The sequence below is a fragment of the Rhinopithecus bieti genome, unplaced genomic scaffold (assembly GCF_001698545.2).
Source record: "Rhinopithecus bieti isolate Rb0 unplaced genomic scaffold, ASM169854v2 scaffold_31823, whole genome shotgun sequence".
NCBI classification, from domain to species: domain Eukaryota; kingdom Metazoa; phylum Chordata; class Mammalia; order Primates; family Cercopithecidae; genus Rhinopithecus; species Rhinopithecus bieti.
The window spans coordinates 315,772-327,734 of NW_016814121.1; the positions used below are offsets into that span (position 1 = coordinate 315,772).

The window sequence follows — 11,963 nt, forward strand, 5'->3', positions numbered from 1 at the left end:
CCGCGCCTGGCCTTTTTTTTTTTTTTTTAATGAGAGGGAGTCTCGCTCTGTCACCAGGTTGGAGTGCAGTGGCACTATCTTGGTGGGTCACTGCAACCTCTGCCTCCTGGGTTCAAGAGATTCACCTGCCTCAGCCTCCTGAGTAGCTGGGATTACAGGCACACGCCACCATGCCTGGCTAATTTTTGTATTTTTAGTAGAGATGGGGTTTCACCATGTTGGCCAGGATAGTCTCAATCTCTTGACCCCATGATCAAGGGAGGCCTCCCAGAGTGCTGAGATTACAGGTGTGAGCCATCGCACCTTGCTACACTGAACTTTGAAGAAACTGACAAGCTGTTTTCCAAGGTGGCTATACCATGTTATATTCTAGCAGCAGGATAGGAGGGTTACTGCCACATTTCTGCCAACTTCTTGATTTTAGCCATTGTAATAGGTGTGACATGGTATCTCATTTTTGTTTGATTTTTAAAAATTTCTCTAGTAATTGTTGATGTTGTGTTATCTTTTACCTTTTTTTTTTTGAGACAGGGTCTCACTCTGTTGCCCAGGTGAGAGTGTAGTGGTGCCATCTCAGCTCAGTATAGCCTCAACCTCCCAGGCTCAAGCAATCCTGCTGCCTTAGCTTCTCAGTAGCTAGGACTACAGGCGTGCGCCACCATACCCAGCTCGTTTCTGAACCTTTTTTGGTAGAGACAAGCTTTTGCGTGTTGACCAGGCTGGTCTGGAACTTCTGAGCCCAAGTGATCCACTTGCGTCGGCCTCCCAAAGTGCTGGGATTACAGGCTTGTGTTACCTTTCATTGTGCTTATTGGTCATCCATACATTTTTTTTGATAAATATCTATTTAGGTCCTTTTAGGTCCTTTTCCCATTTAAAAATTGGGTTTATTTGTCTTATTATTATTGAGTCTTAAGAGTTTTTTATATAGTCTTGATATAAGTCCCTAATTGATGATTTGTTAAAATTTTTTTTTTTTTTTTCTTTTTGCGATGGTGTCACTCTGTTATCCAGGCTGGAGTACAGGATTTGGGAATATTTTCTCCAATTCTAATAAATCTACATTATTCTTACTGTATAACTTGTCTTTTTCACCTGCTTGGTAGTATCCTTTGAGGCAGAAACATTTTAAATTTTGATAAAAACCAGTTTATTCTTTTGTCAATTATGCTTTTGTTGTTGTTGTTGTTGTTGTTTTTGAGACAGAGTTTCACAGTGTCACCCAGGCTGGAGTGCAGTGGCGTGATCTCAGCTCACTGCAACCTCCACCTCCCGGGTTCAAGCAATTCTCCTGTCTCAGCCTCCTGAGTAGCTGGGACTACAGGCACCCGCCACCATGCCCGGATAACTTTTGTATTTTTGGTGGAGATGGGGTGTCACCATATTGCTCAGGCTGTTCTCAAACTCCAGACCTCAGGTGATCTGCCCACCTCGGTCTCCCAAAGTGCTGGGATTACAGACGTGAGCCACTGCGCCCGGCCCTCACTTATGCTTTAGACTTCATATTTAAGAAACCATTGCATAACCCAACCCAAAGGCATGAAGATTTGACTTCTATGTTTTCTACCATAAGCCTTATAGCTTTGGCTCTTACATTTAGATCTATGGTTCATTTTGACATCATTTTTGTATATTGTACAAGGTAAGGGTGTAAATTCATCTTTTTGCACGTGGATATCCTTTGATTCCAGGACAATTTGCTGAAAAGACCGTCCTTTCCCTCGGGATATCCTTGTCATCTTTGTTGAAAGTCATTTGACCCTATATTTATTTCTGGACTTTCTATGTAGGAGATCATGTTGTGTGAGAATCAAGACAATTTACCACTTCCTTTGCAATCTAAGTGCCTCTTATTTCTTATTCTTGTTGCTCTGGCTAGAATATAAATGTCCAACAGCATTGGTAATAGCAGACATCACCTTGTGATATTAGTAGGAAAGTATTTTGACCATGAGCTATGATGTTAGTGGTAGGATTTTTGTGTAGATCTCTTTTAAGATGGAGAAATATTTATCATGTTTATGTTAAATTTCAGACTTAAAAGTTTTTGTATTATTTGTATGTATGTATGTATGTATGTATGTATGTATGTATTTATTTATTTATTTATTTTGAGATGGAGTCTTGCTCTGTCGCCCAGGCTGGAGTTCAGTGGCGCGTTCTTGGCTCACTACAACCTCCGCCTCCCGGGTTCAAGCAAATCTCCTGCCTCTGCCTTCCGAGTAACTGGGATTACAGGTGCCTGCCACCACACCCAGCTAATTTTTATATTTTTTAGTAGAGATGGGGTTTTACCATGTTGGCCAGGCTGCTTTCGAACTCCTGACCTCAAGCAATTTACCCACCTCAGCCTCCCAAAGTGCTGGGATTATAGGTGTGAGCCACCGCGCCCAGCCTAATCTCAGCACTTTGGGAGACCACAGTGGGAGTCTCCCTTGAGTCCAGGAGTTCGAGACCAGCCTGGGCAACATAGCAAGCTCTAATTTCTACAAAAAATAGAAAACAATTAGCTGGGAGTGGTAATGCATGCCCCTGTAGTCCCAGCTACTCAGGAGGCTGAGGTAGGAGGATTGCTTGATCCTCGGGAGTTGGAGGCTGCAGTGAGCTACGATCATGCCACTGCACACCAGCCTGGGCAACAGGGTAAAACCCTGTTTCTAAAAAAAAAAGAGAAAAATGTGTATCGTCATTTATACGTCAGCAGAGTCATATTCTCCATATTCCATCTTACTAGACAAATGGTATGTGTCTGCATTTCTCTCACTGATGAAAATAGAGCTTTTTCATTCAAGGAGGGTGTGGTTGGGTGAAGGGATGAAAAACAGTGTTTGTTCTGGTGTGATCCAGAGCTGCAAAGCCTAGTTCTACCCCATTCATTCTATATTTAAAGGCTTTAGAAGTATGATATTTGAAATGTTGCAAAACTAACGCCGATTTTTTTTTGTACGTAGGTGGTCGTGTGATGGTAACAGATGCTGACAGGTCGATACTATCTCCAGGTGGAAGGTAAAACCTAATTTCATTACTGCTGTTTAACTCCCACATCTCAAAAAGTTTTAGTTGTTAGATAATTGAAATATTAGAATATTAAAAAGGCCTTACGTCACACATCTTAAAGTTGCATAGGTAAGGATAGCATTTGGAGATCTTGTGAACATGCCCTCTTTGACTTGCTATTTCTGAATAGTAGAGTTCCTGGGAAAAGCCAGTGGCGTTGGTCACACTGTGAATTGGCCTTAGAGTGGTATTTGGAAGTTAATGTTCTATTCTGTAGTATTGTATTGTACTGTTTTCCCCAAAAGATAGATAGAAATTAAAGTACTAAGTTCAGTTGATAATTCTTTTTTTTTTTTTGAGATGGAGTTTTGCTCTTTTCGCCCAGGCTAGAGTGAAGTGGCGTGATCTCGGCTCACTGCCACCTCCGCTCCCCCCACCGGGTTCAAGTGATTCTCCTGCCTCAGCCTCCCAAATAGCAGAGACTACAGGCATGTGCCACCACACCTGGCTAATTTTTTTCTATTTTTAGTAGAGACGAAGTTTCACTATGTTGGCCAGGCTGGTCTTGAACTCCTGACCTCAGGTGATCCACCCGCCTCCACCTCCCAAAGTGCTGGGATTACAGGCGTGAGCCACCGCGCCTGGCCCTATAACTCTTAATATGCTACTCTGTAGTATTTTATAGTACTTTTTCCCCCAAAAGATAGATAGAAATTGAAGTCCTAAGTTCAGTTGATAACTTTTTTTTTGGAGACAGAGTCTCCCTCTGTCACTCAGGCTGGAGTGCAGTGGCATGATCTCAGCTCACTGCAACCTCCGCCTCCTGGGTTCAAGCGATTCTTCTGCCTCAGCCTCCTGAGTAGCTGGGACTACAGGCGAGCGCCACCACACCTGGCTAATTTTGTATTTTAGTAGAGACAGGGTTTCACCATATTGGCCAGGCTGGTCTTGAACTCCTGACCTTGTGATCCACCTGCCTCGGCCTCCCAGTGTTTTGGGATTACAGGCATAAGCCACTGCGTCCAGCCAAATGACTCTTATTTATGCAGGAAATAAATATGCCAGTTTTAAGCTGAGTCAGGTTGGCACCTGCCTTGGTCAAGGGAGGGATCTTACACTTTGAGACCCAGAGACTTTGAATGTTGTGGGAATGACTGTCACCAGCACATGGCTTGATCAGGGCTTTCTTCTCCTTGCAGTTGTGGTCCCATCAAAGTGAAAACTGAACCCACAGAAGATTCTGGTACGTACTAGTGCTTTTAGAATCAATGGTGAAATTAAGGAAGACTTTTCCTTAGTGTAGAAGGTTATAGTTTGACTCAGTTATTGTTTTGTTTTGATAAGAAAGAGGCAGTCACTACTAATATATTCCAACTGTGACACTATTTGTTAATGTTATCACATTAAGACCCAGAAAGGTAGTTTGCTCAGTAGGTGGTAGGCAGAGTTCTTTGCCAGTTACACATGTTTGTAGATAAAATGTATTATCTTCTTTTCCAGTTATACAGACATACAATGTAAGAGGTCAGCTGTTCTGTAGTGCTTTTTACAAAAATCAATAGAATGCCACCTTCGTCTCCTCCTTCCCTCTGCACTCCCATTTTCCACTCTCCAAGGAGACCATTTTCAATTCTCAAATAATTGAAAATTATTTAATTCCTTATTTATTTGTTTATTTATTTTTTGAGACAGAGTCTTGCTTTGTCACCCATGCTGGAGTGCAGTCTTGTAAGTTTGGCTCACTGCAACCTCTGCCTGTGGGTTCAAGCGATTCTCCCACCTCAGCCTCCCGAGTAGCTGGGATTACAGACATACACCATCACGCCTGGCTAATTTTTGTATTTTTAGTACACACGGGGTTTTGCCAGGTTGGCCAGACTGGTCTTGAACTCCTGACCTCAAGTGATCCGCCTGCCTCAGCCTCCCAAAGTCCTGGGATTACAGGCGTGAGCCAGTGCACCCGATCCCCTGTTTATAATTCGGTTCTGTCCTAGAACCATGGCACCCAGATGTTCTCAGCATATTTATTTATTTCATCGTTTCGCCAGTGTTATTCTGTGTCCCAGTGCCACCATCAAGCCTCCTGCTGCTCGGCCCTGTGCCCCTTATTCACACGGAACGCTCCTTAGTGGGCTGTCACCACCCTGCCGGCCCCCTCATCTCCCTCTCTCTGCCCAGGCCCTCGGCAGCTTCCCCAGCCCTTCCCCGGCCCTTCGTCAGCCTTCTCATTCTGCCATGCTTCCTGGGCAGCCACCACATCTAAGGGCATCTCGAATGAGTTGCTGGGGAGGAAGGAAGGGGGCGTTAACATGTGTGCGTGCATGTGAATGAGAGCTTTTATGTGTGTAAGTGTATTTTGGGAGCGCTGCAAGAAAAGTGTTGAATTATCCTTTTTTGGAAAAGGTATTTGAGTCTTTTACACTGTTTGCCGGTTTTACAGAAGGTTTTTCTTTTTTCTTTATTTTCACTCCATAGGAAATCTCACATTTTGTGTAGTTTTAGTAGATTGTGCCAAAAAAAAATCATCATTTTGCAAATTCTTCCCCTTAATTCATGTATTCATCTCCTGAATATTTAGTTGGCTTCCAAAAAGAAACATGCTGAATCGGGAAACCCCATGTATTTAATCGAATTCTTTCAACTGTCTTTATGTACTCATCAGCATCATTATAGGTTTCTGTTTTCTCTTTTACACTTTGCATCTTTATATTCTTAATTTATCCTGCAAATAAGATTTTATTTACATTTATGGCCAGGGTGCAGTCAGGAGACAGAAACCATATCAGGGCCGGGTGCGGTGGCTCAAGCCTGTAATCCCAGCACTTTGGGAGGCCGAGACGGGCGGATCACAAGGTCAGGAGATCGAGACCATCCTGGCGAACACAGTGAAACCCCGTCTCTACTAAAATACAAAAAACTAGCCGGGCAAGGTGGCGGGCGCCTGTAGTCCCAGCTACTTGGGAGGCTGAGGCAGGAGAATGGCGGGAACCCGGGAGGTGGAGCTTGCAGTGAGCTGAGATCCGGCCACTGCACTCCAGCCTGGGCGACAGAGCAAGACTCCGCCTCAAAAAAGAAACCATATCAGTTATTGGAACAGAGAAAATTTAACATAAAGATTGTTGGCCGGGTGCGGTGGTTCACGCCTGTAATCCCAGCACTTTGGGAGGCTGAGGCGAGTGGATCACTTGAGGTCAGGAGTTCGAGACTGGCCTGGCCAACATGGTGAAACCTAGTCTCTGCTAAAAATGCAAAAAAATTAGCTAGGCATGGTGGTGGGCGCCTGTAATCCCAGCTACTCAAGAGGCTGAGGGAGGAGAATTGCTTGAACCCAGGAGGTGGAGGTTGCATTGAGTCAAGATCGTGCCATTGCACTCCAGCCTGGGCAACAAGAGTGAAACTCCGTCTCAAAAAAAAAAGGATTGTTAACTAGTTATAAAGTTGTTTAACTTTGTAACCTAAAGGAGAATACTAAGGTTTTCTTTAAGGAACAATTCTAAGCAGTGACTGCCACCCTGTCAGCTTTCCATCTGACTTCTGAGGTGGGGTAGTGTTTGGTTGGTGCTGGTGGCTGACGGGCATGGCGAGGCTGCTTCTGGTAGTGTCAGAGACATTGCCAACCAGGCACAGCTGTTGTGATGGGAGGGCCTGCTTTGGCCAGGCTGATTGAGGATATCGAGGAGTCACCTTTTTGGGATGAGAATGCAGACAAGAAGCCAAAAGGAAGGCCCAGATCCCTTCCCCTCCTCTAGCCTGTCTCTCTGTAGTGTATCCTTGTGCAGAGACTCACACAGAGGCAGCTGCTGTGCAGAACTCAAGCTTCAGCAGAAACCCAGAGGATGGGTTTGCAATTGAGAGACATCAGTTTTGCGGCTGGCCCAGGCTGTTCTCTTTGGCTACTCAGCATATATACACACCCTTCCCTGCACGTTTGACCTTCTGTACAACAACGAGACAACTCTTCCATCTAAAGAGATGTAATTGACTTCCTGCAAAGAAATCCATTTTTACCCTCTCCTCAAAATGGGGAGACACAGTGTTCCAGCAGTCACACCCATCGCTGGGAGACTGACTTAAAAGTCGCGAGCTATATTACCTGCTCTTTAAATGCAGCCCAAACCTCTTTGAGTAATCCCTAGTCTAATGGACAAATGGAAAGGAAACCTCCAACCAAACTATTGTGAAATACTACTGCATAGAAGAGAATAGTTAGTATATGCAAACGCATAATCTTTACACAAACACATTTGTAACAGACAAGGAAGAGAGTAGGAATAGTTGCCATAGTCTGTGCTTCTGCAGCTTACCAGACTTTTTTTTGGATTTACCTTTTTACTTTATTTCTTTATATTTTTTGAGACAAAGTCTCACTCTGTTGTCTAGACTGGAGCGCAGTCGTGCGGTCTCGGCTCATCGCAACCTCCGCGGCTCTGGTTCAAGCGATCCTCCCACCTCAGCCTCCCCAGCAGCTGGGATTACAGGCGTGTGCCATCCAGCCAATTTTTGTATTATTTATTTATTTATTTTAGTAGAGACGGAGTTTAACTGTGTTGACCAGACTGGTCTTGAACTCCTGACCTCAGGTAATCCATCCGCCTCAGCCTCCCAAAGTGCTGGAATTACAGGCGTGAGCCACTGCCCCCAGCCAGTATGTGTGGGATTCTGTAGCCGATTGGAGTGACCCAAATTTTTATTCCTGAAGGGTCTGAATCCCCAGTGGATCTGCCTTTTTTGTTAGCTATAATGCTGTAATTTATTGCCTGCCTGCCTGTCTGCCTGCCTGTCTGCCTTCCTGTCTGCCTGCCTGCCTTCCTTCCTTTCTTCCTTCCTTCCTTCCTTCCTTTCTTCCTCCCTCCCGTCCTCCCCTCCTCCCCTCCTCCCTTCCTCCCTTCCTCGTCTTGCTGTGCCACCCAGGCTGGAGTGTAGTGGTGCCATCTCTGCTCACTGCAACCTCCACCTCTTGGGTTCAGGCGATTTTTGTGCCTCAGCCTCTCGAGTAGCTGGGACTGCAGGTGCGTGCCACCACTCCCGGCTAGTTTTCATATTTTTAGTAGGGATGAGGTTTCACCATGTTGGCCAGGCTGGTCTTGAATTCCTGACCTCAGGTGATTCACCCGCCTGGACCTCCCAAAGTGCTGTGATTACAGGCATGAGCTGTAATTGTGATTACTGCCCGGCTGTTAGCTGTAATTTTCTATTCACTTTTACCGATGGACATGAAAGTGCTAAGTTAGCCCAGAGAATCGCAAAGGTCTCAGATGCAGTGTTCTCTGCCACCACTGTGTAGCAGCAAAACACTTTCCCCTTGGTGATCGAAGGCAGTGGAGTAACTCCTTTGTTTGCTTGTTGCTTCAGGGATGCATACCCTTTGTGTATCAATTTAACTCTCTTTGAGCTCTTTCTCTAGAGTTGAAAATATTCTTTACAAAGTTGCCCAAGTCAGAGCTCACGATTTCGTTCGTGTTAGGGTTGGTATGACTGTGGTTGAATATCTCAGCCTGAAACATGTATGTGCACCCATGCATTGTTCATTTCTTTTTTTTTTTTTTTTTGAGACAGAGTCTCGCCGTGTCACCCAGGCCGGAGTGCAGTGGCACGATCTTGGCCCTTCCCAAAGTCAGCTTTTTAATAACATTGATTGCTTTTGCGTGTTTTGACCTTCCTACGAGTGGAATTTACACAACATGTACTCTTTTGTATCTGGCCACAAAGGTCTGCTTCAAATCACCTGTCCTAATTGTGGACAAAGCCTTGTGCAGAAAAGTGTGCTTTGTACCCTGGCACAAATCCTTGTAATAAAAGGGATTTATTAGGCGAAAAAAAATCAATGTATCTCGTTATTGAAATTGTTAACCATGATGCTGTCTCTCCTTTGGAATACTGAGTTATTAAAGCTGATGTTTATAAGTGTGTTTCAATGGTTTATAAAAGTATTTTTAATATTAAGTGAGAAGGGAGTGTGGCAAAATGTTCTTTGATTCTAAAGATAAGAATTTGCTGGAGAAAAGAGCAGCAAATAATTGCAGAATATTAATGAATGGTTAAAATTTTGCATTGTCTGGGATTATAGGTGATTTTACCTTCTGGTACCTACTTTTGTCTTTTGAAGACCTAAAGTCTTTATTTAAAGTAAATACGCATTGCTGTATTTATAGGGAGGGCAGAGAGGATTTCCCTACACAATCTAGCTGAAAGTTCTGACACGCAATCATATCATTGCATTTGCTTTTCTAGGCATTTCCCTGGAAATGGCAGCTGTGACGGTAAAGGAAGAATCAGAAGATCCTGATTATTATCAATATAACATTCAAGGTAATTCGAGTTAATGCAGTTTTTCATTCTAAAATTATTCGTGGTTTAAATTAAAATTTGCTCATCAATTGCTTTAATTTCTTAAATAGACTTTTATTGATCAGTTCTTGATTAACATATATATTTATAATTCAGTCACTGGGATAAAACATTTTAAAAATGGGGCTATAAGATCGACTCAGACAATCCATAGGGGATATGTAAATAGCCATTCATGTTCTTAAAAGGATGAGCAAAAGTTGTGGCACAATTTAGAATTCAATCCCAGGTTGTAGTGTTGCAAAATAAAATAAACCTATTAGGCAAATACAGATATATCGTCAGCTTAACTTTTTCTTACTGCCTAATTATAGTATATTAAACACTTAAAAAATCTGGTTAGCTTTGCCATGTACATACCTAATACATCATCTTCACTGCATCCAAGATAATGAAATATCTATAACCCCAAAAGTTTCCTGTGTCCCCTTGTCATTCATTGCCCTGCCCAGTATTCAGGTAACACGGATCTGTTTTCTGTTTTAGGTTAGTTTGCATTTTCTATAAAGTCTTATGAATGAAATAATAAAATGTGGACTATTTTCATGGGGCGGGGAGCAGTGTGGCTTCTTTGATTTCACATGATTGTTTTCAAATTCAAATTCATCCACAGCATTGCATGTATTGGTAGTAGATTCCATTTGATTGTTAATTTGTTTGTATACCTGGGTCAAAATTTGTTCATCTCTTTGTCTGTTGACAGCCATTTGGGTTCTTCCAGTTTGGGGCCATTACAAATAGAGGTACTATGAACATTTGTGTACAAGTTTTTGTGTAGACATAGACCTTCATTTCTCTTTTTTGCATTTCTCTTTTTTTTGTTTGTTTTTTGTTTTTTGAGATAGAGTCGCACTCTGTTGCCCAGGCTGGAGTGCAGTGGCGCGATCTTGGCTCACTGCAACCTCTACCTCCCGGGTTGAGGTGATTCTGTTGCCTCAGCCTCCCGAGTAGTTGGGATTAAGATGTGTGCCAACACACCTGGCTAATTTTTGTGTTTTTTAGTAGAGATGGGGTTTCACCATCTTGGCCAGGCTGGTCTCGAGCTCCTGACCTCAGGTGATCCACCCTCCTGGGCCTCCAAAAGTACTGGGATTACAGGCACTAACATGCTTTTTTAAAATGAAATATTTAAAACCTAAAAGCATAGTATCAGTCTGCCCAGGTTTAGGGAACCATAGTATTCGTCTCTTCTCTCCTCCCTCCAAGAAATAACGTGTAACTATTTCATTGAAGCCCTTCTTTGGGCTCTCCCAAATTCCCACTTCTCTCTCTGTTCTTCTTAAGTTGACCATGATTTTGAAAACTGAGAATTGTCCTTCCTGATGGTGATATTGTGGTTTACTATGTAAATATTCTTGCAGGACTGTGTGTGTGTGTGTGGCATGTCCACGCGTGTTGTTTTATATATGCCACTTCCTGAGTTAAGCTTACACAGTGGTACACTGTATATGTTGTTGAGTATAGTCTGTCACTCAATTTAAGTTTTCAAGATTTATCTTTTTTTTCTCCGGGGTGACGGGGTGGATTTTTGCTCTGTCGCCCAGGCTAGAGTGCAGTGGCGCAATCTCAGCTCACTGCAACCTCTGCTTGCCAGGTTCAAGCAATTCTCTGCCTCAGCTGGGATTTATCTGTTTTGTCACAACTAGATTTAATCGTGTCATCATGGTAGTTACACTGTGTGATTATAATACAGTTCATTTCTTCGTTTTTTTACATAAGGACATTGATGTTTTCTTCTAAAACCTTTTGTATTCCAAAATAGGCTTGGATATATTTCTCTGTGCACCTCAGTGCTCCTGTAAAATAGTGGCATTCAAATGTGAGTGTTGGGAATGTGTTGGTTTTCTCAATGAGTGGTAGGCACCTCAAGCATTTGAGAGGTGGAGGTTAAGTATGTTTTAGGGTGAATAAAATCAAGTACCATTTTTAGGGTGAATAAAATTCAAATATGTGACATTAAAATAATTTGAAAGTGTAGTGATACATGGAGGTAGGCTGAGTAAATACCAACTAAAAAATATATCGTTTAGCAATACTGGAGGCCAAAAACAGTAGTAGCAGGGGTAGAATAAGACTATGTAATATTTAAAGGAATCAGTCACTAAGTTGATACAACAACCATTAGTTTGTATGTGCCTAAAAATGTATCCTCAAAGTAAAAGTAAAAATTATTTACAAGTTATAAGTCTCTATAGATATGTACAGTCATGTGGGAGATTTTAACCAATGATATATATCTAACTGATGAATACTGTTATAACATTTATATGTTACATAGAATATTTTAACTACAGTTAATATATTTAAGCTAACTAAAGAAAACTGTGTACCCAGGAAATAAGTTTATTTACAAAGCATGAATCATTTATAAAAATTGACTGTGTACTTATTCACAGGTAGTCTTAATAAATTCTCTGAACATACTGAAATTAAATTATTAATAGAAAACATACAGTGGGAATCCTAGGAAACATGCTTGTAATTGGCTTAATGAGGGCCTCATTAAAAATATTTAGACCAGAATATCGAGAATGCCACTTAAACTTGTGAAGAGCAGCTAAAGCAGTACTTAGAGGTCAATTAGTAGCCTTCACTAACATTGCATTTTTAAATCCTGT

General features: G+C 42.3%; 1 protein-coding gene and 1 long non-coding RNA gene across 2 annotated transcripts in view; one reads left to right on the forward strand and one right to left on the reverse strand.

Annotated features, from left to right (window-relative positions):
• The window catches only part of GTF2I (general transcription factor IIi), a 125,248-nt gene that overhangs the window by 61,295 nt on the left and 51,990 nt on the right, over nt 1-11,963 (forward strand). The window contains 3 exon segments of the mRNA XM_017849906.1: nt 2,952-3,006; nt 4,197-4,240; nt 9,229-9,306. Of these exon segments, the coding sequence (XP_017705395.1) occupies nt 2,952-3,006; nt 4,197-4,240; nt 9,229-9,306 (177 nt within the window).
• LOC108513937 (uncharacterized) overlaps nt 1-11,963 on the reverse strand; it is a 33,120-nt gene that overhangs the window by 3,936 nt on the left and 17,221 nt on the right. The window lies entirely within an intron of this gene.